The sequence below is a fragment of the Bufo bufo genome, chromosome 10, assembly GCF_905171765.1.
Source record: "Bufo bufo chromosome 10, aBufBuf1.1, whole genome shotgun sequence".
Classification (NCBI taxonomy): Eukaryota; Metazoa; Chordata; class Amphibia; order Anura; family Bufonidae; genus Bufo; species Bufo bufo.
In genome coordinates this window covers 131,523,273-131,544,982 of record NC_053398.1, presented here as the reverse complement: position 1 = coordinate 131,544,982, position 21,710 = coordinate 131,523,273, and the positions used below count along the sequence as shown (strand labels likewise).

Sequence of the window (21,710 nt, the reverse complement as noted above, 5' to 3'; positions counted from 1 at the left end):
TATTAGAGGCCACGTCCATTCACGATGGGGAGAAATGTTCATTTTACTGATCACTTCTATCAGAATTGAAGCCCACAAAGATTCCCGCGTCCCGTCCATTAAATGAAGTGATATTGACTTGAGATCTTTGCGTCCAGTTGCTTATAGGATTGCAGTAAATTTCCAGGTTTTATGGACTTGATTTCTCCAGGGTCTGAAATAAATCAAGTATAGAGGCTTCAGGCTTGGTCAAGTAAAGATCAGGGAAATTATGGCCAAAGCAATTTCACGCTAAGATCCCGTTCTGGGGGATCGTTAGTTAATTGTAGTGTTTCTTAACTGTTACAGCGTGTCGTTTTAGTGGCGGATGATTTAAACGACGTGGCAGAAAGCAGTGAGCATGTCCCGGACCACCGGCCTCAGGATTCTGTCTTCTAATGTGGTTAATCAGATAGGGCTGGTTTCAGGATTTCGGTATACGTAATAACCGCCCTAGTGTGTAACCTGAAATATTACAAGGAGAGTTTCCCTTTAAAATATGTCCTCCCCCAAAGTGACTGCTTCCCTAAGCCGGCTATACATTATATTAGATAAATGTTGGCTGAATCCGTTGATTTTGGTGGGACCAGTTGACCTTCTCCTGACTGCAGATCTCTGGGGAATTTAAGATCAGCCAGTTGGATTTCAGCATGCCTGATCCTTTTGTTCTCAGGAATCTGGTAGAAACCTTTGTGCCGGATGCATGCATGCTCAGCCGAGCCGAATGTGCATGTTTATAGGAGGTTGGGAGTGATGGCCGTGGGCTGACGGGCATCATGCATATGGAGTCACACCAGCACTGCCAGCTCTTTAAAGGGGTTTCGTCATGAAGAAAACCCCATTCATATGCCTTATCAGTTCAGGTGGTCCCCCATTCAAGACCCCTTCTCCAGAAGTCATAACGGAGAGATGCTCTGTACACGTGGCTTCTCCTGTTCTGGAGGACTCAAGACAACCCCTTTAAATTATCTGTGTTGCTTTGGGCTCCTTCCACGATCTCTTTCAGCCTGTAACACCCACCAGCACATAACTTTGCCTAAAATACTCTGTGCTGCTGGAATAAACCTTGAATAAGGACTACAACAGACTACACAGGGTTGGCTTGTAGTCTGTTGCCACGGAGACACATGACTCTGAATAAGAGCTGTAGATACAAAATATTGTGATACATTTGTTGCCATGGTGAAGAAAGTAGTCAGATCACCGCCATCTATTAAGTCTATCGGTTCAGCACCATCCATCATCTAGATCCATGGTCTCCAACCTGCGGCTGTCCAGCTGCTGTGAAACTACAACTCCCAGCATGCCAGACATCCTTCGCTGTAGCTTCACAACCGCCGGAGAGCCACAGGTTGGAGTCCATTGATTGATATAGAAGGGCGGTGTGTTGCATATTGAAGGCTGAGATTCATGTCGGTCTCCCGCCGGGGGCTGCACAGGGGAGGGTTAATGCTCTGCGCTGAGCTCGTCTCAGACAGGGACTCATTGATTTCTGCCCTGGGTGATTAGGACTTAGTCTTCATTTATTTTATTACACGCCGGGAGCAGGGTAAATGCCAGTCTATTTTTCACAAAAAAAACAAATTTGGAAAGACTATTGTAGAGGCGGTGATGTGCAGGGGAAATGTCACCCGAGTCATTCGGCACTGGATGATGGGAGTGCATTGTGAAATGGATCCGCTGCACAGAGAAGTGATATTATATGGACTGCAGACGCCGTACTGCATCTGTGTACCCAAAAAACACAGGATTTACCCCATACAGAGGAGGCCAAGTCATGGTATGTGTACATGCACTGGTCATGGCAGGGGTAGATGACTGATGGTCACCACATCCCGCTCTGTTTTTATCCCTAAGGGACTGCTGCCAAATACAGCGCTCTCCTATCTCCAGCTGTCCCATAGTGTTTGAATGGAGCAATGGTGTGCATGCCTGAACATCACTCCATTTAAAGGGGCTCATGGGCCCCCTGCTCTCTTGATCAGTCAGGGTACCTTTAGTCAGACCCCCAGTGATTAGTTTTCCCCATCCTGTTGATAGGTGATAGCTTGTTCTAATGGAAATACCTCTTTTAAAAAGAGCAGTCGCCACTAGAGGGAGCTGAGGAGCTAACTGCATATTAACTCACTATGAAATTGGTTGTATCACAGTATGCAGGAAGATCTAGAGCTCCCTCTAGTGGCCACCGTGTTATCTTTTAAATTGCATGGGATTTGGAGCTCTGCTCTAAGAAAGAAGTGCTTTAAATACTATGAAGATATAATGGGAAATTGATCAGTACAGAATCGTGAAACTTTTAGATAAAAAAAATGTTTTCATGGCTAGAGATTCAATTTATGGCTCATCCTGCTTCCGTTTTATGGGGCTTATGGCATGAAATATTACAAGAAGCATGGGCTTATTTTAAATTTCTCCCCCTCCTCTGTATACTGCCCTGATGACTGCTATATCACACAGAATACATATATACCGTTATCTACTCTATAATACAAACCCAAATGCAACCTGCTGTACAGAACTTCTATACAAATGTCATCTACATTCCTAACATCATCTGTGTAATTCTGTAGGGATATAAGAGTGAGGCTGTATCCCTTAACAACCAGACCACTCAGGACCCCCGTACACATGCACTCTGAGCTCAGCCAAGCATGCATGTCTTCTGTATGGGAAGCAAGGCTGCTTATATATCCTGTGCGAATGTTGTAATCCACAGCCTGATCCTTCTTTCCTCTGACATCTGCTGTCGGAAAGGGTTTCTACCTTGTTCCCTTTTGGACCAAAAAAATGGAGGAGCTTCCTGACTGTTTCCAATTGACTAAGATGGAGATGGGGCAATGTCCTGTATGCTATGCTCCCCAGCTGCTGCAGAACATCTGCTGATTGGCTATACAGCTCCATGGCCATCATAATCCTGACCTCAATGATCCCCCCTCGGGTACAGAGCTGACCCCCTCTGTATCTCAACATCTCCCCCTATAAATGAAGCCTCTGTAATTCCACAAGCTGCACAACCTTCCTTCTAATTTGCCACCCGAAGGCTGCGGCATGAGCCGCCCGGGCAGAACTCGCTGCTGCTGGTTATAACTTTTGCATATAATAATTTTAGAAACAATTACTGCAGGTTTAATGGAAATTAATGACACCGCTTTACTTCCAAACGTTTAATTGGATTCAAACTTTCAATCAATGGAAATTAAAAAAGACAATTCAAAGTCCTGATATGAAAAACTGCAATGATAACACCTGACCGAGTAACCAGCGTCAGCTGTACCAACCATATTACTACAGGCTTTTTATGCAGATGGTGAAATACGGTATTAATTATGGTGTCATTTACTCCCGGCTGCCCCTTTTGATGAACCTGCTCTGATTTCACAGTGAATGGTGCCAGGTCTTTACTGATTATGTCTCATGCTCCAATCACACCCAGAGCTGCATTCACAATTCTGCTGGTTCCTATAACCAGAGTGCAGTACATCATCAGCGCCTAGATGGCAATGACACAACATTAAGGCTACTTTCACACTTGTGGCAGAGGAATCCGGCAAAACGCATGCAAACTGATCAGGATACTGATCCGTCTTAAAAATGCATTGCAGGAACGGATCCGTCTGTCCGTTTGTCATACGGAGAAACTGATCCGTTTGGATTTTATTTTTTTTCACATTTTTACCGGTCTGCACATGCGCAGACCGGAAGGACGGATCCGGCACTAATACATTCCTATGGAAAACAATGCCAGATCCGGACTTTCAGGCAAGTCTTCATTTTTTTGGGCCGGAGATAAAACCGTAGCATGCTGCGGTTTTATCTTTTGCCTGATCAGTAAAAAAGACTGAACTGAAGACATCCTGATGCATCCTGACCAGATTTGTTACGACTAGTTGCACAGTAGCATTAGGCCTATTGCACACGACCGTATGGCTTTTCCAGTGTTTTGCGGTTCATTTTTCATGGGTCCGTTGTTCCGTTTTTTGTTTCCGTTTGTGTTCCGTTTTTCCGTTCCGTTTTTCCGTATGGCATATACAGTATACAGTAATTACTTAGATAAAATTGGGCTGGGCATAACATTTTCAATAGATGGTTCAGCAAAAAACGGAACGGAAACGGAAGACATACGGATGCATTTCCGTATGTGTTCCGTTTTTTTTGCGGACCCATTGACTTGAATGGAGTCACGGAACGTGATTTGCGGGCAATAATAGGACATGTTCTATGTTAAAACGGAATGGAAAATGGAAATACGGAAACGGAATGCATACGGAGTACATTCCGTTTTTTTTGCGGAACCATTGAAATGAATGGTTCCGTATACGGACCGTATACGGAACGCAAAAAACGGCCAGTAAACGGGGAAAAAAAACGGCCGTGTGCAGGAGGCCTTACAATCTTCCGGTAGGATGTTCTGGCAGAGGAACAGTCTGCCGGAGTTCAACCTATCCAGCATAGTTGGAAGGGGCCGGAGCACCGCCAGACCCCTTTTGACTATAATGGGACCCAGTAAGGATCTGGCCTGTTTCCGGCATTAGTGCTGGGATTAAGCTGGACAAAAAAAGCTGCTAATGGTGGAAACAGGCCAGATCCCAGCTGGGTCAGATTATAGTCAAGGGGCTACGGTGGGGAAAGGTAGTATCCGGCGGTATGCCTCTGCCGGAAAAGCCTGCCAGAAGATTTTAACGTTAGTGTGAAACTAGCCTTCGCTGCCCATACACATTCAATAGCTATCGAGCTGCTTTTCCTTCCCACCAACCCCTCCACCCCTCCACATGCATACTCAGTCTGGCCAACAGCTATCACACCTAATCCCCCCATAACGCATACATATCGACAGCTGCCCTACCCAATCCCCAATCCACATGCATGCCGACAGTAATCCTCCAAATCTCCAATACACATGAATTCCGACAATTATCCCTCTCAGTTCCCCAAATCGATGTCGCCAGACACATGTATGCCCACAGCTATCCCTCCTAATACCCCCATACACATGCATGCCAATAGCTGTCCATCCTAATCCCCCCATACACCTGCATGCTGACAGCTAATCCTCCTAATGTCCATATACACATGTATGCCCATAGCTATCCTTCCTTATACCCCCATACACATGCATGCTGACAGCTATCATTCCTAATCCCCCCCATACACATTTATTCTGACAGCTATCCCTCCCAATTCCCCCCATACACATGCATGCCAACAGCTATCCTTCCTGATACCCCCATACACATGTATGCCGACAGCTATCCCACCAGATCCCCCCACCATACACATGAATTCTGACAGATATCCTTCTCAGTCCCCCATACACCTGTATGCTGATAGCTATTCCTCCTAATCCCCCATACACATGTATGCCGACAGCTATCCCTCCCAATTCCCTTATACACATGCATGCCAAAAGCTATCCCTCTCAATCCCCCATACACATGCATGCTGACAGCTATCCCCCCTAATCCCCCATATACATGTATACCAACAGCTATCCCTCCTTACACATGCATGCCGATAGCTATCCCTCCTAAACCCCCCCATACACCTGCATGCTGACAGCTATCCCTCCTAATCCCCCCATACACATCTATGCCGACAGCTATCCCTCCCATACACATATATGTCGACAGCTATCCTTCCTGATACCCCCCCATACACATGCATGCCGATAGCTGTCCTTCCTAATCCCCCCCCCATACACCTGAATGCTGACAGCTAATCCTCCCAATGTCCCCATACACATGCATGCCCATAGCTGTCCCTCTTGATCCCCCATACACATGCATGCCGACAGCTATCCCTCCTAATCCCCCCCATACACATGCATGCTGACAGCTATCCCTCCTAATCCCCCCCCATACACATGTATGCCGACAGCTTTGCTTCCCAATCCCCCCCATACACATGCATGCTGACAGCTATCCTTCCTGATACCCCCCATACACATGCATGCTGACAGCTATTCTTCCTGATACCCCCCCCCATACACATGTATGCCGACAGCTATCCTTCCTGATACCCCTATACACATGTATGCCGACAGCTATCCTTCCTGATACCCCCCCATACACATGTATGCTGACAGCTATCCTTCCTGATACCCCCCCCCATACACACGTATGCTGACAGCTATCCTTCCTGATACCCCCCTATACACATGTATGCTGACAGCTATCCTTCCTGATACCCCCCCAAACACACGTATGCTGACAGCTATCCTTCCTGATACCCCCCCCATACACACGTATGCTGACAGCTATCCTTCCTGATACCCCCCTATACACATGTATGCTGACAGCTATCCTTCCTGATACCCCCCCCATACACACGTATGCTGACAGCTATCCTTCCTGATACCCCCCTATACACATGTATGCTGACAGCTATCCTTCCTGATACCCCCCCAAACACACGTATGCTGACAGCTATCCTTCCTGATACCCCCCCCCCCATACACATGTATGCTGACAGCTATCCTTCCTGATACCCCCCCATACACATGTATGCTGACAGCTATCCTTCCTGATACCCCCCCATACACATGTATGCCGACAGCTATCCTTCCTGATACCCCCCCATACACATGTATGCTGACAGCTATCCTTCCTGATACCCCCCCATACACATGCATGCCGATAGCTGTCCTTCCTAATCCCCCCCCCATACACCTGAATGCTGACAGCTAATCCTCCCAATGTCCCCATACACATGCATGCCCATAGCTGTCCCTCTTGATCCCCCATACACATGCATGCCGACAGCTATCCCTCCTAATCCCCCCCATACACATGCATGCTGACAGCTATCCCTCCTAATCCCCCCCCATACACATGTATGCCGACAGCTTTGCTTCCCAATCCCCCCCATACACATGTATGCCGACAGCTATCCTTCCTGATACCCCCCCCCATACACATGTATGCTGACAGCTATCCTTCCTGATACCCCCATACACATGCATGCTGACAGCTATCCTTCCTGATACCCCCATACACATGCATGCTGACAGCTATTCTTCCCAATCCCCCCCATACACATGCATGCTGACAGCTATCCTTCCTGATACCCCCCCCCCATACACATGTATGCCGACAGCTACCCTTCCTGATACCCCCCCATACACACGTATGCTGACAGCTATCCTTCCTGATACCCCTATACACATGTATGCCGACAGCTATCCTTCCTGATACCCCCCCAAACACACGTATGCTGACAGCTATCCTTCCTGATACCCCCCCCATACACATGTATGCTGACAGCTATCCTTCCTGATACCCCCCCATACACATGTATGCTGACAGCTATCCTTCCTGATACCCCCCCATACACATGTATGCCGACAGCTATCCTTCCTGATACCCCCCATACACATGTATGCTGACAGCTATCCTTCCTGATACCCCCCCATACACATGCATGCCGATAGCTGTCCTTCCTAATCCCCCCCCCATACACCTGAATGCTGACAGCTAATCCTCCCAATGTCCCCATACACATGCATGCCCATAGCTGTCCCTCTTGATCCCCCATACACATGCATGCCGACAGCTATCCCTCCTAATCCCCCCCATACACATGCATGCTGACAGCTATCCCTCCTAATCCCCCCCCATACACATGTATGCCGACAGCTTTGCTTCCCAATCCCCCCCATACACATGTATGCCGACAGCTATCCTTCCTGATACCCCCCCCCCATACACATGTATGCTGACAGCTATCCTTCCTGATACCCCCATACACATGCATGCTGACAGCTATCCTTCCTGATACCCCCATACACATGCATGCTGACAGCTATTCTTCCCAATCCCCCCCATACACATGCATGCTGACAGCTATCCTTCCTGATACCCCCCCCCCCCATACACATGTATGCCGACAGCTACCCTTCCTGATACCCCCCCATACACACGTATGCTGACAGCTATCCTTCCTGATACTCTATACACATGTATGCCGACAGCTATCCTTCCTGATACCCCCCCATACACATGTATGCCGACAGCTATCCTTCCTGATACCCCCCCATACACATGTATGCTGACAGCTATCCTTCCTGATACCCCCCCCATACACACGTATGCTGACAGCTATCCTTCCTGATACCCCCCATACACATGCATGCTGACAGCTATCCTTCCTGATACCCCCATACACATGCATGCTGACAGCTATCCTTCCTGATACCCCCATACACATGCATGCTGACAGCTATCCTTCCTGATACCCCCATACACATGCATGCTGACAGCTATTCTTCCCAATCCCCCCCATACACATGCATGCTGACAGCTATCCTTCCTGATACCCCCCCCCATACACATGTATGCCGACAGCTACCCTTCCTGATACCCCCCCATACACACGTATGCCGACAGCTACCCTTCCTGATACCCCCATACACATGTATGCAGACAGCTATCCTTCCTGATACCCCTATACACATGTATGCCGACAGCTATCCTTCCTGATACCCCCCCATACACATGTATGCTGACAGCTATCCTTCCTGATACCCCCCCATACACACGTATGCTGACAGCTATCCTTCCTGATACCCACCTATACACATGTATGCTGACAGCTATCCTTCCTGATACCCCCCCATACACATGTATGCCGACAGCTATCCTTCCTGATACCCCCCATACACATGTATGCTGACAGCTATCCTTCCTGATACCCCCCCATACACATGCATGCCGATAGCTGTCCTTCCTAATCCCCCCCCCATACACCTGAATGCTGACAGCTAATCCTCCCAATGTCCCCATACACATGCATGCCCATAGCTGTCCCTCTTGATCCCCCATACACATGCATGCCGACAGCTATCCCTCCTAATCCCCCCCATACACATGCATGCTGACAGCTATCCCTCCTAATCCCCCCCCATACACATGTATGCCGACAGCTTTGCTTCCCAATCCCCCCCATACACATGTATGCCGACAGCTATCCTTCCTGATACCCCCCCCCCATACACATGTATGCTGACAGCTATCCTTCCTGATACCCCCATACACATGCATGCTGACAGCTATCCTTCCTGATACCCCCATACACATGCATGCTGACAGCTATTCTTCCCAATCCCCCCCATACACATGCATGCTGACAGCTATCCTTCCTGATACCCCCCCCCCCCATACACATGTATGCCGACAGCTACCCTTCCTGATACCCCCCCATACACACGTATGCTGACAGCTATCCTTCCTGATACCCCTATACACATGTATGCCGACAGCTATCCTTCCTGATACCCCCCCATACACATGTATGCCGACAGCTATCCTTCCTGATACCCCCCCATACACATGTATGCTGACAGCTATCCTTCCTGATACCCCCCCCATACACACGTATGCTGACAGCTATCCTTCCTGATACCCCCCATACACATGCATGCTGACAGCTATCCTTCCTGATACCCCCATACACATGCATGCTGACAGCTATCCTTCCTGATACCCCCATACACATGCATGCTGACAGCTATCCTTCCTGATACCCCCATACACATGCATGCTGACAGCTATTCTTCCCAATCCCCCCCATACACATGCATGCTGACAGCTATCCTTCCTGATACCCCCCCCCATACACATGTATGCCGACAGCTACCCTTCCTGATACCCCCCCATACACACGTATGCCGACAGCTACCCTTCCTGATACCCCCATACACATGTATGCTGACAGCTATCCTTCCTGATACCCCTATACACATGTATGCCGACAGCTATCCTTCCTGATACCCCCCCATACACATGTATGCTGACAGCTATCCTTCCTGATACCCCCATACACATGTATGCCGACAGCTATCCTTCCTGATACCCCCATACACACGCATGCTGATAGCTATCCTTCCTGATACCCCCCCATACACACGTATGCTGACAGCTATCCTTCCTGATACCCCCCATACACATGCATGCTGACAGCTATCCTTCCTGATACCCCCCATACACATGCATGCTGACAGCTATCCTTCCTGATACCCCCCCATACACACGTATGCCGACAGCTACCCTTCCTGATACCCCCATACACATGTATGCAGACAGCTATCCTTCCTGATACCCCTATACACATGTATGCCGACAGCTATTCTTCCTGATACCCCCCCATACACATGTATGCTGACAGCTATCCTTCCTGATACCCCCCTATACACATGTATGCTGACAGCTATCCTTCCTGATACCCCCATACACATGTATGCCGACAGCTATCCTTCCTGATACCCCCCTATACACATGTATGCTGACAGCTATCCTTCCTGATACCCCCATACACATGTATGCCGACAGCTATCCTTCCTGATACCCCCATACACATGCATGCTGATAGCTATCCTTCCTGATACCCCCCCATACACACGTATGCTGACAGCTATCCTTCCTGATACCCCCCATACACATGCATGCTGACAGCTATCCTTCCTGATACCCCCCCATACACACGTATGCCGACAGCTACCCTTCCTGATACCCCCATACACATGTATGCAGACAGCTATCCTTCCTGATACCCCTATACACATGTATGCCGACAGCTATCCTTCCTGATACCCCCCCATACACATGTATGCTGACAGCTATCCTTCCTGATACCCCCCTATACACATGTATGCTGACAGCTATCCTTCCTGATACCCCCATACACATGTATGCCGACAGCTATCCTTCCTGATACCCCCATACACATGTATGCCGACAGCTATCCTTCCTGATACCCCCTTACACATGTATGCCGACAGCTATCCTTCCTGATACCCCCATACACATGTATGCAGACAGCTATCCTTCCTGATACCCCCATACACATGTATGCCGACAGCTATCCTTCCTGATACCCCCCCATACACATGTATGCCGACAGCTATCCTTCCTGATACCCCCCCATACACATGTATGCTGACAGCTATCCTTCCTGATACCCCCATACACATGTATGCCGACAGCTATCCTTCCTGATACCCCCATACACACGCATGCTGATAGCTATCCTTCCTGATACCCCCCCATACACACGTATGCTGACAGCTATCCTTCCTGATACCCCCCATACACATGCATGCTGACAGCTATCCTTCCTGATACCCCCCATACACATGCATGCTGACAGCTATCCTTCCTGATACCCCCCCATACACACGTATGCCGACAGCTACCCTTCCTGATACCCCCATACACATGTATGCAGACAGCTATCCTTCCTGATACCCCTATACACATGTATGCCGACAGCTATTCTTCCTGATACCCCCCCATACACATGTATGCTGACAGCTATCCTTCCTGATACCCCCCTATACACATGTATGCTGACAGCTATCCTTCCTGATACCCCCATACACATGTATGCTGACAGCTATCCTTCCTGATACCCCCCTATACACATGTATGCTGACAGCTATCCTTCCTGATACCCCCATACACATGTATGCCGACAGCTATCCTTCCTGATACCCCCCTATACACATGTATGCTGACAGCTATCCTTCCTGATACCCCCCTATACACATGTATGCTGACAGCTATCCTTCCTGATACCCCCATACACATGTATGCTGACAGCTATCCTTCCTGATACCCCCATACACATGTATGCCGACAGCTATCCTTCCTGATACCCCCCTATACACATGTATGCTGACAGCTATCCTTCCTGATACCCCCATACACATGTATGCCGACAGCTATCCTTCCTGATACCCCCATACACATGTATGCCGACAGCTATCCTTCCTGATACCCCCATACACATGTATGCCGACAGCTATCCTTCCTGATACCCCTATACACATGTATGCAGACAGCTATCCTTCCTGATACCCCCATACACATGTATGCCGACAGCTATCCTTCCTGATACCCCCATACACATGTATGCCGACAGCTATCCTTCCTGATACCCCCCTATACACATGTATGCTGACAGCTATCCTTCCTGATACCCCCATACACATGTATGCCGACAGCTATCCTTCCTGATACCCCCATACACATGTATGCCGACAGCTATCCTTCCTGATACCCCCATACACATGTATGCCGACAGCTATCCTTCCTGATACCCCCCTATACACATGTATGCTGACAGCTATCCTTCCTGATACCCCCATACACATGTATGCCGACAGCTATCCTTCCTGATACCCCCATACACATGTATGCCGACAGCTATCCTTCCTGATACCCCCTTACACATGTATGCCGACAGCTATCCTTCCTGATACCCCCATACACATGTATGCCGACAGCTATCCTTCCTGATACCCCCATACACATGTATGCCGACAGCTATCCTTCCTGATACCCCCATACACATGTATGCCGACAGCTATCCTTCCTGATACCCCCTTACACATGTATGCCGACAGCTATCCTTCCTGATACCCCCATACACATGTATGCCGACAGCTATCCTTCCTGATACCCCCATACACATGTATGCAGACCGCTATCCTGTGGTCCTGCTGAAACCGGCTGGTTCAGCTGACCTTAGGGCCCTTTAACACAGGCGAAGAGCAGGTACATTTCTCAGGAACGGACGTGCCTACGATAAAAAAATAATCATAATCTGTCGGCAGCATGTCGTCCTGTGTGAACAGAGGATGTGCTGCTGACAATATGCAGAATGAATGGTGGACTAATGATCGTAAACCAAAAGGAAATGGAGACAGCGCTCCTTCCTCACTGCTAGTTTATGATATTTAATTCGGAGGCATCCGGAAGGAGGGATGCGCCTGCTACACTGTTTTACTAGGAAGTGCAGTGATGTCCATATAAACATTTTTCTGGACTAAAGATCGTAATGGTGATCATTCATCCCCCTTTCACTTAAATGAGCGCCAATCAACCAGTATATCGTTGAAAGGCCCACCAATGGCCTGTACATGGGGACCCTTAGTCTAATGTGGGTGGTCACCTGTTTGACTCTGGAGTGTAATTAAGCAGCGGAATTGTAAGTGCAGCTTTGGATGGGAGTGGAGTATAAAACATGATTATGGGTCGATGTATGTGAGAATTAAACTGTCCTTTATGCAATGTCTTCATCTAATAGTAATAGTGCCATTTTATCGGAATGCTAAGGACGCCTTCACGTGCGGCAGATTTTGTGGCAGAAGATTTTGCAAACCGAAAATCCGTTCCATTCACCTTAATGGGGATTGCAGAAATCCATGTGTTTGCCGCCCCATTCAAATAATTGGAACTGATTTTCAGTCGCAGAATTTTCTGCCTAAACCTGCAGTTTTTTTCTTGCTTTCATTTGCTGTGCAGGTCCCTGTTATCAGCCAGGTGGGAGAGCGGCTGGCGGTAGTAGCAGCTCTGCAGACCGCTCTATGGACCCCCTCTAAGCTGTGCTCACTCCTCTAGTCACTACCACCACCATCAGATTCAGCAGCCGGCCTTATCGCCTGTAACAGGGTACAGATTCGTGAATTCCCTGTGGCTTGCTGAGTGGAGGGGCCTGGATTCACAATGGTTAATTCTGTACCCTGGCATGCCAGGGACAGGAAGTTGGGTCTAGGTGCCCAGACAAAGGCGGCATTCATATCTCTGGATACATTGTAACACTGCATGGGACTGATACACGGACAGGGTTGGGGGTTGGGGGGGGGGGGGGGGCAGACTGTTCATGTACAGGATGTCCATGATGTAAAAGTGGTCATCACTGGGACTTCTGGGCAGTGGCGTACGGAGAGAAGTAAGGGCCCCATAGCAAGGATCAAACCAGGCCCCGCACACAGGACAGAAGGGTTTCTGCCTAAACCCTTTTCAATGACCCTTGGGCCATTTTTCCACTGCATTAATTGCTAAAAGTTGTTCCTTTAAAGAGTAGAGTCCTGACCAAGTTTTCACCCCCAGTAGAAGAGGAGATGGTCCCAACTGGGCTCTCTCTTGCCCTGGGCCCCATAGCAGTCGCATGGTCTGCAGCTACGGTAGTTACGCCCCTGCTTCTGGGCCCTATCTGTCCAACACAGACTTTAGATTGGGGCCCCAACCACTGTTGCATGTATTGCTGATGGCTGCTGCATACATTCTCACCATGGATGTGCATTTTACGAAAACGGGGACCCTTACTAGTCCAGTATTTAGCAGCTACCCCGTATTTAAATGTATGTGAATGGCTGGAATGCCCCCTTAATAAGAGACAGATGTAGGAGAGGAGATCCAAATGGGCTGTTTATGGGTCAGAATATCACCCCCAACATCCCAAGACATGTGCCACTCCCAAGTCCTCTCATTTGTTGGCTAGCTTTGCTGTAATTGCAGCTAATAGGACCCCTATATAGGCTCATTGGGGGCATAGAAAAGGGGATTGGGCTAGCCTGATTTGAGGCCCCTCTTCTAGTGGCCCATCGCCGCTGCCTCTATTATTGGGGAGATGGAGCCATCTATTAGCTTCCATCCCAAACACAGCAAACGAGTTGTAAGCGATGTTCCTAGAAGCCATATACCAGGTAAATCTGATGGCTGCGTGGGCCCCATCACAGAGCTATAGTGCAGCCAGTCCAAGTCCTTCAAGTAGCAGGCATGGTGTGGCAGAAAAGTGTCCGCTCCTCCGCTATATACAGGGGTGTAGGTATAGGGGGTGCCGGGGTTGCAGTCCAGTACTGTAGCTGGCAGACTTTGGATAAGGGCCCTAAGAGCTTCAAGTTCCACCTCTGTCGATCCTCGAGGAGAGATCCTCCCAGTTACAGCTCTGGGGTGCGGGAGGTTATATGTTATATATAGAATTACTGTACATGAAAAGTGTAAAAACACTGCACTACTCATCCTGACTTAGAGCATCCCCTGCTTGTTCAGTGCTTGCTCTTACAATCTGCATTCTGGGAAGTCTTGTTTTTACACCGGCTATTGGGGGATGTCGCTCAGCAAGCTTTCTGACGGTTTCCAATTGCAACCAGCAGAATTTCAATTCAGCTCTGGAGTGAGAAAAACGCGCTATATGCACGTGGACATACAGCCTCAGCCTCATCTACTCCGAAACGCGTTGTCACGTATATGTAAATAAAAAGAATTGTCTCCTACCGCTTGAGGTCGCGTTATTGCGCCGGGAGGTATCAGTGGACCACCAATACTCCACACCCCCCTACTGTCTCTCATCACTCCTCCAGGAGGACTGGCAACTCCACAAGTGAGGAGCGAACGATACCGGCAGCACCGACCATTATTTAAACGGACGCCTACACTAGTGTTGTGCCTATGCTTGTGAGCATAACCATTACCTCTTTCTAAAGCAATTCACTAAGAAACTATTACCCTATGAGCGCCTCTCCCTTTCTTGCCACATATGCTGGAGAGAGGGAAGTTCATACAGCCTGAACTACAGGCTTCCTCATGAAAACACAGGTTAAGGGCTCAAAACACAGATCCGCAAAAAAATGAAAGGGATGACATCCGTGTGACGTCCGTGTTGCACCTGTTTTGTTTGCGAACCATTGTAACAATGCCTGTTCTTGTTCACAAAATGGACAAGAATAGGACCTGTTCTATTTTTTGGTGGAATGGACTTGTCGGCATGCGGATATGGAATGCACACATCATTTCCGTTTTCTTTTTTTGCAGACCCATTGAAATGAACGATTCTGCATACAGGCCGCAAAAAAAAACCCAGAATGGACAAAAAAATCAGTTTGTGTGCATGAGCCCTAAGAAGAAGGAAGAGGAGACGTCTAGGCAGCATCCTGACGGTCTTCCCCTCCACCCAGATCTTTTTGTCTATAGGGAGAGACCTGTCAACCAAGCCGAGCTGGGCAGAAGGAGTTAGTGAGGAGCCGTCTCCATGACTCCTCTCCTACTTACAAAGGGACGTGGTGCTCAGAGATGGACATGCCCTTTAAGACAGCCGCATTAAGAATGGTGTTGCACAGTTTTTATTTGCAAAAATACCATTTTTTTGCAAGCATCTTTTGCAGCTAGTTGCAAGTCAATAAGAAATGATGAAATGCACTACAAACTGCCCATTTTTTTCTGTCATTTTTCTTCACTTGTGTTGTGTTTTTTTGGGCCGTGGCGTATTTTTTTGAAAATGCAGCATGTTCAGTCATTTTATAGGGAAAAATGGCCTAAAAAAAAAAAAAGTGTTATCAAAAAAGCCCTCCTATAAAAGCAAGAATTTCATGGTGTATTTTACAACCCCAAAAACCTGCCAAAAAAAAACAAAAACGTATGAAGGAAGCCTAAAATCTGCAATGATCCGGCTCATTTATCCCAGAGACATAATAAATCCATCCTGGTCTGGCCAGCCAAGAGAATGCTGAAATCTCACGTTTTCGCTGTTGCTCATCCCCTGGATCAAGCAGCGGGGACCATCTGAGAGGGATTACATTTTGGAACTTGAGACTTTCCAGATGCCGCGAAGACGCTCTCGGACTATGCGCATGGGAGCAGATGGACGGCGGAGGAGCGGAGATTTGCACGGCGGCACTTCTCCATTTAGCGCCTAGAGAATTAAAGCTACCTGTGCTTGGATACTGAGGAATTGCATTGCGAGCAACTCCCTAATGCCTTCTAGTCATCCAAATCCTTCCCTTAAAGGGGCATTCCTAGTAACATTCCTTCTCATGGAGGGAAAACCTAACAAACGGGGAGTAAAGAAAAGCATCAACGAGGAATTCAAGTCACCCACATATTTCCCACGATGTTTAAAAGAATAGGGGTGACAGTGACGGCAGCCTGTATTCTGCAAAAGAGGCTGTGAGAGCGAACGGCCATCACAACGGCCGCTCTGCTCTCTCTGTATACAGGCTGCCATAAGCATGAGATCCATTCCCCAGTGCTGCTCTCCAATTTCTTCCTGTAAAGGGATAATTAGGCTTCATGCACACAACCGTATGTACTTTGCAGTCCGCCAAAAAAAACAAAAACGGATGACATCTGTGTGACGTCAGTGTTGCATCCGTTTTTTTTTTTGCGGATCCATTTTAAAAATGTCCCCCAAATGGACAAGAATAGGACATGTTCTATTTTTTGGCGGAACGGACTTGCAGACATACGGATATGGAACGCACATGGAGTCATTTCTATTTTTCTTGCGGCCCCATTGAGATGAATGGTTCCCCATACGGGTTGGAAAGAAAACGGACAAGACAATAGGTTTGTGTGCATGAGCCCTTAGGGTAACAGAAGTACATTCATTGTTCGTCATGAAAACCCCTAATATACAAGAGCAGATCCACCACTGACCAACCTACGGAAGAGCTAGAAAAGTGGCCTCCAACCGGTGCCCCTCCAGAGGTGACAGCTGCTCATGCTGGGAGTTGTAGTATGGAACAGTCCTAGATGACTGGAGTTCTGAGGAATCTATAGGTGGACATATATTTGTGTATAACATGGGGCCAGATGTTCAGCAGATCCTCATAGCTGGAGATTATGAAATGATTCCCCCCTCAGGGGATCTGCAGAGCGTTGTCCTGTACCTGCTGGTTGGGAAAAGACCTACACGAGCCTGCCACTGCCTGAGGCGGAAGCTGACGTGGTCCCTATAGATCCCCATATGTATCTATAGCTGCCTGCGCTCTTCTCTCTCTTGCTCATTGTTGCAAAAGCCATCCAATGACCCACTTATAGACAACCTGTCCAGAATTTGTGCATCTGCTGCCTGGAGGGTGATTTCTGCATCTACAGGTATGGGAATATTTGCATCTCTCATTCTCATCAGCTCCTTCTCAGTGGTTAAGAGAAATCCACTGTCTTTAAGGAGATACTACATCCCCTGTATTCACTGAATTCCTCTTGGAAGCCCCCCAATTTAATGCAAGTTCTCATGTGAGGTGGAAGTCTCCATGTATGATCCTGGTGCACTTATCTGGAAGATGCCCAGACATGATGGTAATTGGATCATCCTAACGACTGGCAGAAGACGAGTTCAGACTGATTGAGTCCAGTTCTAATGGTTGAAGGTTTATAGGAAAGTCATCACGCCTCTCCTCCATGGATTGTATGGTGCAGGTTGGAACCTCAGGGTGCCAGATATATATCCATTGTACCCCCAGTATAGCAGAATCTGTGCAAGCTCCTGCATGGCCTGAATCCTGACTGTGCTTTCTGGAACCTGTAGTTCCACAAAGGTAAAGGGGCATCCGCAGATACAAGAGGGTCACCCCGCAACAATGCCTCTTTATAGAGGGGTGGCATAGTGGTGCACCCTCTTCTTCTTCATTCTCTGTACCTGAAGCAGAGGATGGCTTGCTGGAATAATGTGTGTCTCTTTGATGTCTATAACATGGTGGAGCCACCCCCAAATTCACCGTCCTAGACCTTAAACCACCGAAACATGGAGGATGAATATTTCAGGGGTGACTGGTAACAATGTGTCACAGCTTAGATACTAGAAGTTCTAGGAATATTCCCATAGAATATGGATCTATCAGTACAGAGGACGCTGGGCACAGCCTGGTGTCTCAGAAGACGTCCTTGGATTATAGCTTTAGATCCTCCACAGAGATACCAGCAAAGGTCCACCCAGAGCCAGAAACTCTACACAGCAATGGGCAAAATTACAATTCTGCAAATCTGCTCTCCCAGTTAGAGACTCGAGGATCCTAGCAGAACCCTATCATTTCTATCTGCCACACCATTAGATCTGCAAACCAAGTCCAGCTGGTCAGAAGCCACAATGAGAGTAAGTCACGTCTGAATACTGCCCAATATGACTAATAACTTCTTAAGATGTTGTCAAAAACTGTTGCTTAAGACATGTGCCTTCAGTACCATTCTAGTGACCCGGACATGAGATGCCCACCACCAAGAGGTACCAGAGAAGGTTTCCATGAAATGTATGTAATAAAAATGCAAATATTCTCAGAATAGAATATTGTAATGGATATTATGAGATTAGTATTGGCTATAAAATATAGAAAATATTGAGTCTGATCTACAGCAATTCTAGGCTTCTCCACCAGAGGGCAGTCTAAGACCAAGCAGTCAGCATTGTATTGTAGCTTGTTGACAAGGGGGTAGTAATAGAGGAATATGGAATACACAGGAGTATACAGCAATCCGACCACCCCACCAGGGCATGGGGGTACTGTGTGAGTGCCCAGTGCCAGCCAGTCATGCATCCAGGGCAGAAGTGATGGGCACTGACAAGAACATATCTCTCCAGGGTTAGGTGATACATTGTATACTTATAAAGCATTGTCAGGATCCCCCTCCTTTATTTGGGTGCATTAGAAGGACACCCTGCCCCCCTGCTGGGTCTTACCTTCTAAGATGAAGTAGACTTTTTCCAGGATCATGATGCTGATGAGGATGATGAGGGTTAATCCTGAATACTGATTGAAGCCTGTGAAATGACTGGTCAGAAATCCAGGCTGAGTGATCTTCCCATCACACTCAGGCAGAGGAGAAGGAGGTCAGGGTCTTTATAGGATGGGTGTCAGATGCCAGCCCCCTGGAGTCAGCCTGCTCCCCTGGGCAGGAGGCTGGGGGTCTGCACTGGGCTCCTCTCCCGGAGATCTGCAGCCCTGGCAGCAGCAATACACAAGGCTGCTCAGCAGCTCCCCAATCCATCAGGATCCCCTTCCTTTCCCTTTTCCTTTCCACCCCCCAAAAGTAGCTGTTGTCCAGGGGGTCTCAGCTGTGCCCGGGGGATTGATGCAGGGGCTCCATGCTGCCAGGCAGGAAGGGAGATGGTGGGCAGGAGCTCAGCAGGGTGGGCTCACGGCTCAAATGAAGAGTTGCCAACAATGAGGCTTATTTAGGATGAGGCTGAATGAGGAGCCAGTGCGCATGCGTCCTGCCAACTCGCCATCCCACATAGAGCAGTCCCCTCGCCCTGTGCCTCCTCCAGGGTCCACACCAGAGACCTGCTGCACCTGTGCTGCCTACCTGGCTGCTCTGCCCGGGCCATGGAACATGCATGTGCTATGTAGCAATAGGCTATATCTACAGCAAGGTGCAGCTATAGTGGGGGGCACACAGGAGCTGCAGCCCCCCGAGTACCTGGGAAAGCAGAGCTGTGCAGCTATAGTGGGGGGCACACAGGAGCTGCAGACCCCCGAGTACATGGGGAAGCAGGAGAACTGTGCAGCTATGGGGGGCACACAGGAGCTGCAGACCCCCGAGTACCTGAGAAAGCAGGAGAACTGTGCAGCTATAGTGGGGGGCACACAGGAGCTGCAGACCCCCGAGTACCTGGGGAAGCAGGAGAACTCTGCAGCTATGGGGGGCACACAGGAGCTGCAGACCCCCGAGTACCTGACAAAGCAGGAGAACTGTGCAGCTATAGTGGGGGGCACACAGGAGCTGCAGACCCCCTAGTACCTGAGAAAGCAGGAGAACTCTGCAGCTATGGGGGGCACACAGGAGCTGCAGACCCCCGAGTACCTGACAAAGCAGGAGAACTGTGCAGCTATAGTGGGGGGCACACAGGACTGCAGACCCCTTAGTACCTGGGAAAGCAGGAGAGCTGTGCAGCTGTAGTGGGGGGCACACAGGAGCTGCAGACCCCCGAGTACCTGAGAAAGCAGGAGAACTCTGCAGCTATGGGGGGTACACAGGAGCTGCAGACCCCAGAGTACCTGAGAAAGCAGGAGAACTCTTCAGCTATGGGGGGCACACAGGAGCTGCAGACCCCCGAGTACCTGAGAAAGCAGGAGAACTCTTCAGCTATGGGGGGCACACAGGAGCTGCAGACCCCCGAGTACCTGGGAAAGCAGGAGAACAGTGCAGCTATAGTGGGGGGCACACAGGAGCTGCAGACCCCCGAGTACCTGGGAAAGCAGGAGAACTGTGCAGTTATAGTGGGGGGCACACAGGACTGCAGACCCCTTAGTACCTGGGAAAGCAGGAGAGCTGTGCAGCTATAGTGGGGGGCACACAGGAGCTGCAGACCCCCGAGTACCTGAGAAAGCAGGAGAACTCTGCAGCTATGGGGGGCACACAGGAGCTGCAGACCCCCGAGTACCTGGGAAAGCAGGAGAACTGTGCAGTTATAGTGGGGGGCACACAGGAGCTGCAGACCCCCTAGTACCTGAGAAAGCAGGAGAACTCTGCAGCTATGGGGGGCACACAGGAGCAGCAGACCCCCTAGTACCTGAGAAAGCAGGAGAACTGTGCAGCTATAGTAGGGGGCACACAGGAGCTGCAGACCCCCGAGTACCTGGGAAAGCAGGAGAGCTCTGCAGCTATGGGTGGTACACAGGAGCTGCAGCCCCCCTAGTACCTGAGAAAGCAGGAGAACTGTGCAGCTATAGTGGGGGGCACACAGGAGCTGCAGACCCCCTAGTACCTGAGAAAGCAGGAGAACTCTGCAGCTATAGTGGGGGGCACACAGGAGCTGCAGCCCCCCGAGTACCTGGGAAAGCAGGAGAACTGTGCAGCTATAGTGGGGGGCACACAGGAGCTGCAGACCCCCTAGTACCTGGGAAAGCAGGAGAGCTGTGCAGCTATAGTGGGGGGCACACAGGAGCTGCAGACCCCCTAGTACCTGAGAAAGCAGGAGAACTGTGCAGCTATAGTGGGGGGCACACAGGAGCTGCAGACCCCCTAGTACCTGAGAAAGCAGGAGAACTCTGCAGCTATAGTGGGGGGCACACAGGAGCTGCAGCCCCCCGAGTACCTGGGAAAGCAGGAGAGCTGTGCAGCTTTAGATTAACCCCTTGCTGGCCGCACTGGCTCACTACCTCCGTGGTCGCAGTTCTGCACCCTTCATGGATTTGCTAT

The 21,710-nt window shown here is 49.2% G+C and overlaps 1 protein-coding gene across 1 annotated transcript in view; it reads right to left on the bottom strand.

The window, feature by feature from the left end:
• Positions 1–19,580, bottom strand: part of NETO2 (neuropilin and tolloid like 2) — a 36,407-nt gene extending 16,827 nt beyond the window's left edge. The window contains exon 1 of the mRNA XM_040409900.1: positions 19,249–19,580. Within this exon, the coding sequence (XP_040265834.1) occupies positions 19,249–19,282 (34 nt within the window). The 5' untranslated portion in view covers positions 19,283–19,580. The remainder of the gene's footprint in view (positions 1–19,248) is intronic.
• Positions 19,581–21,710: the final 2,130 nt, after the last annotated feature.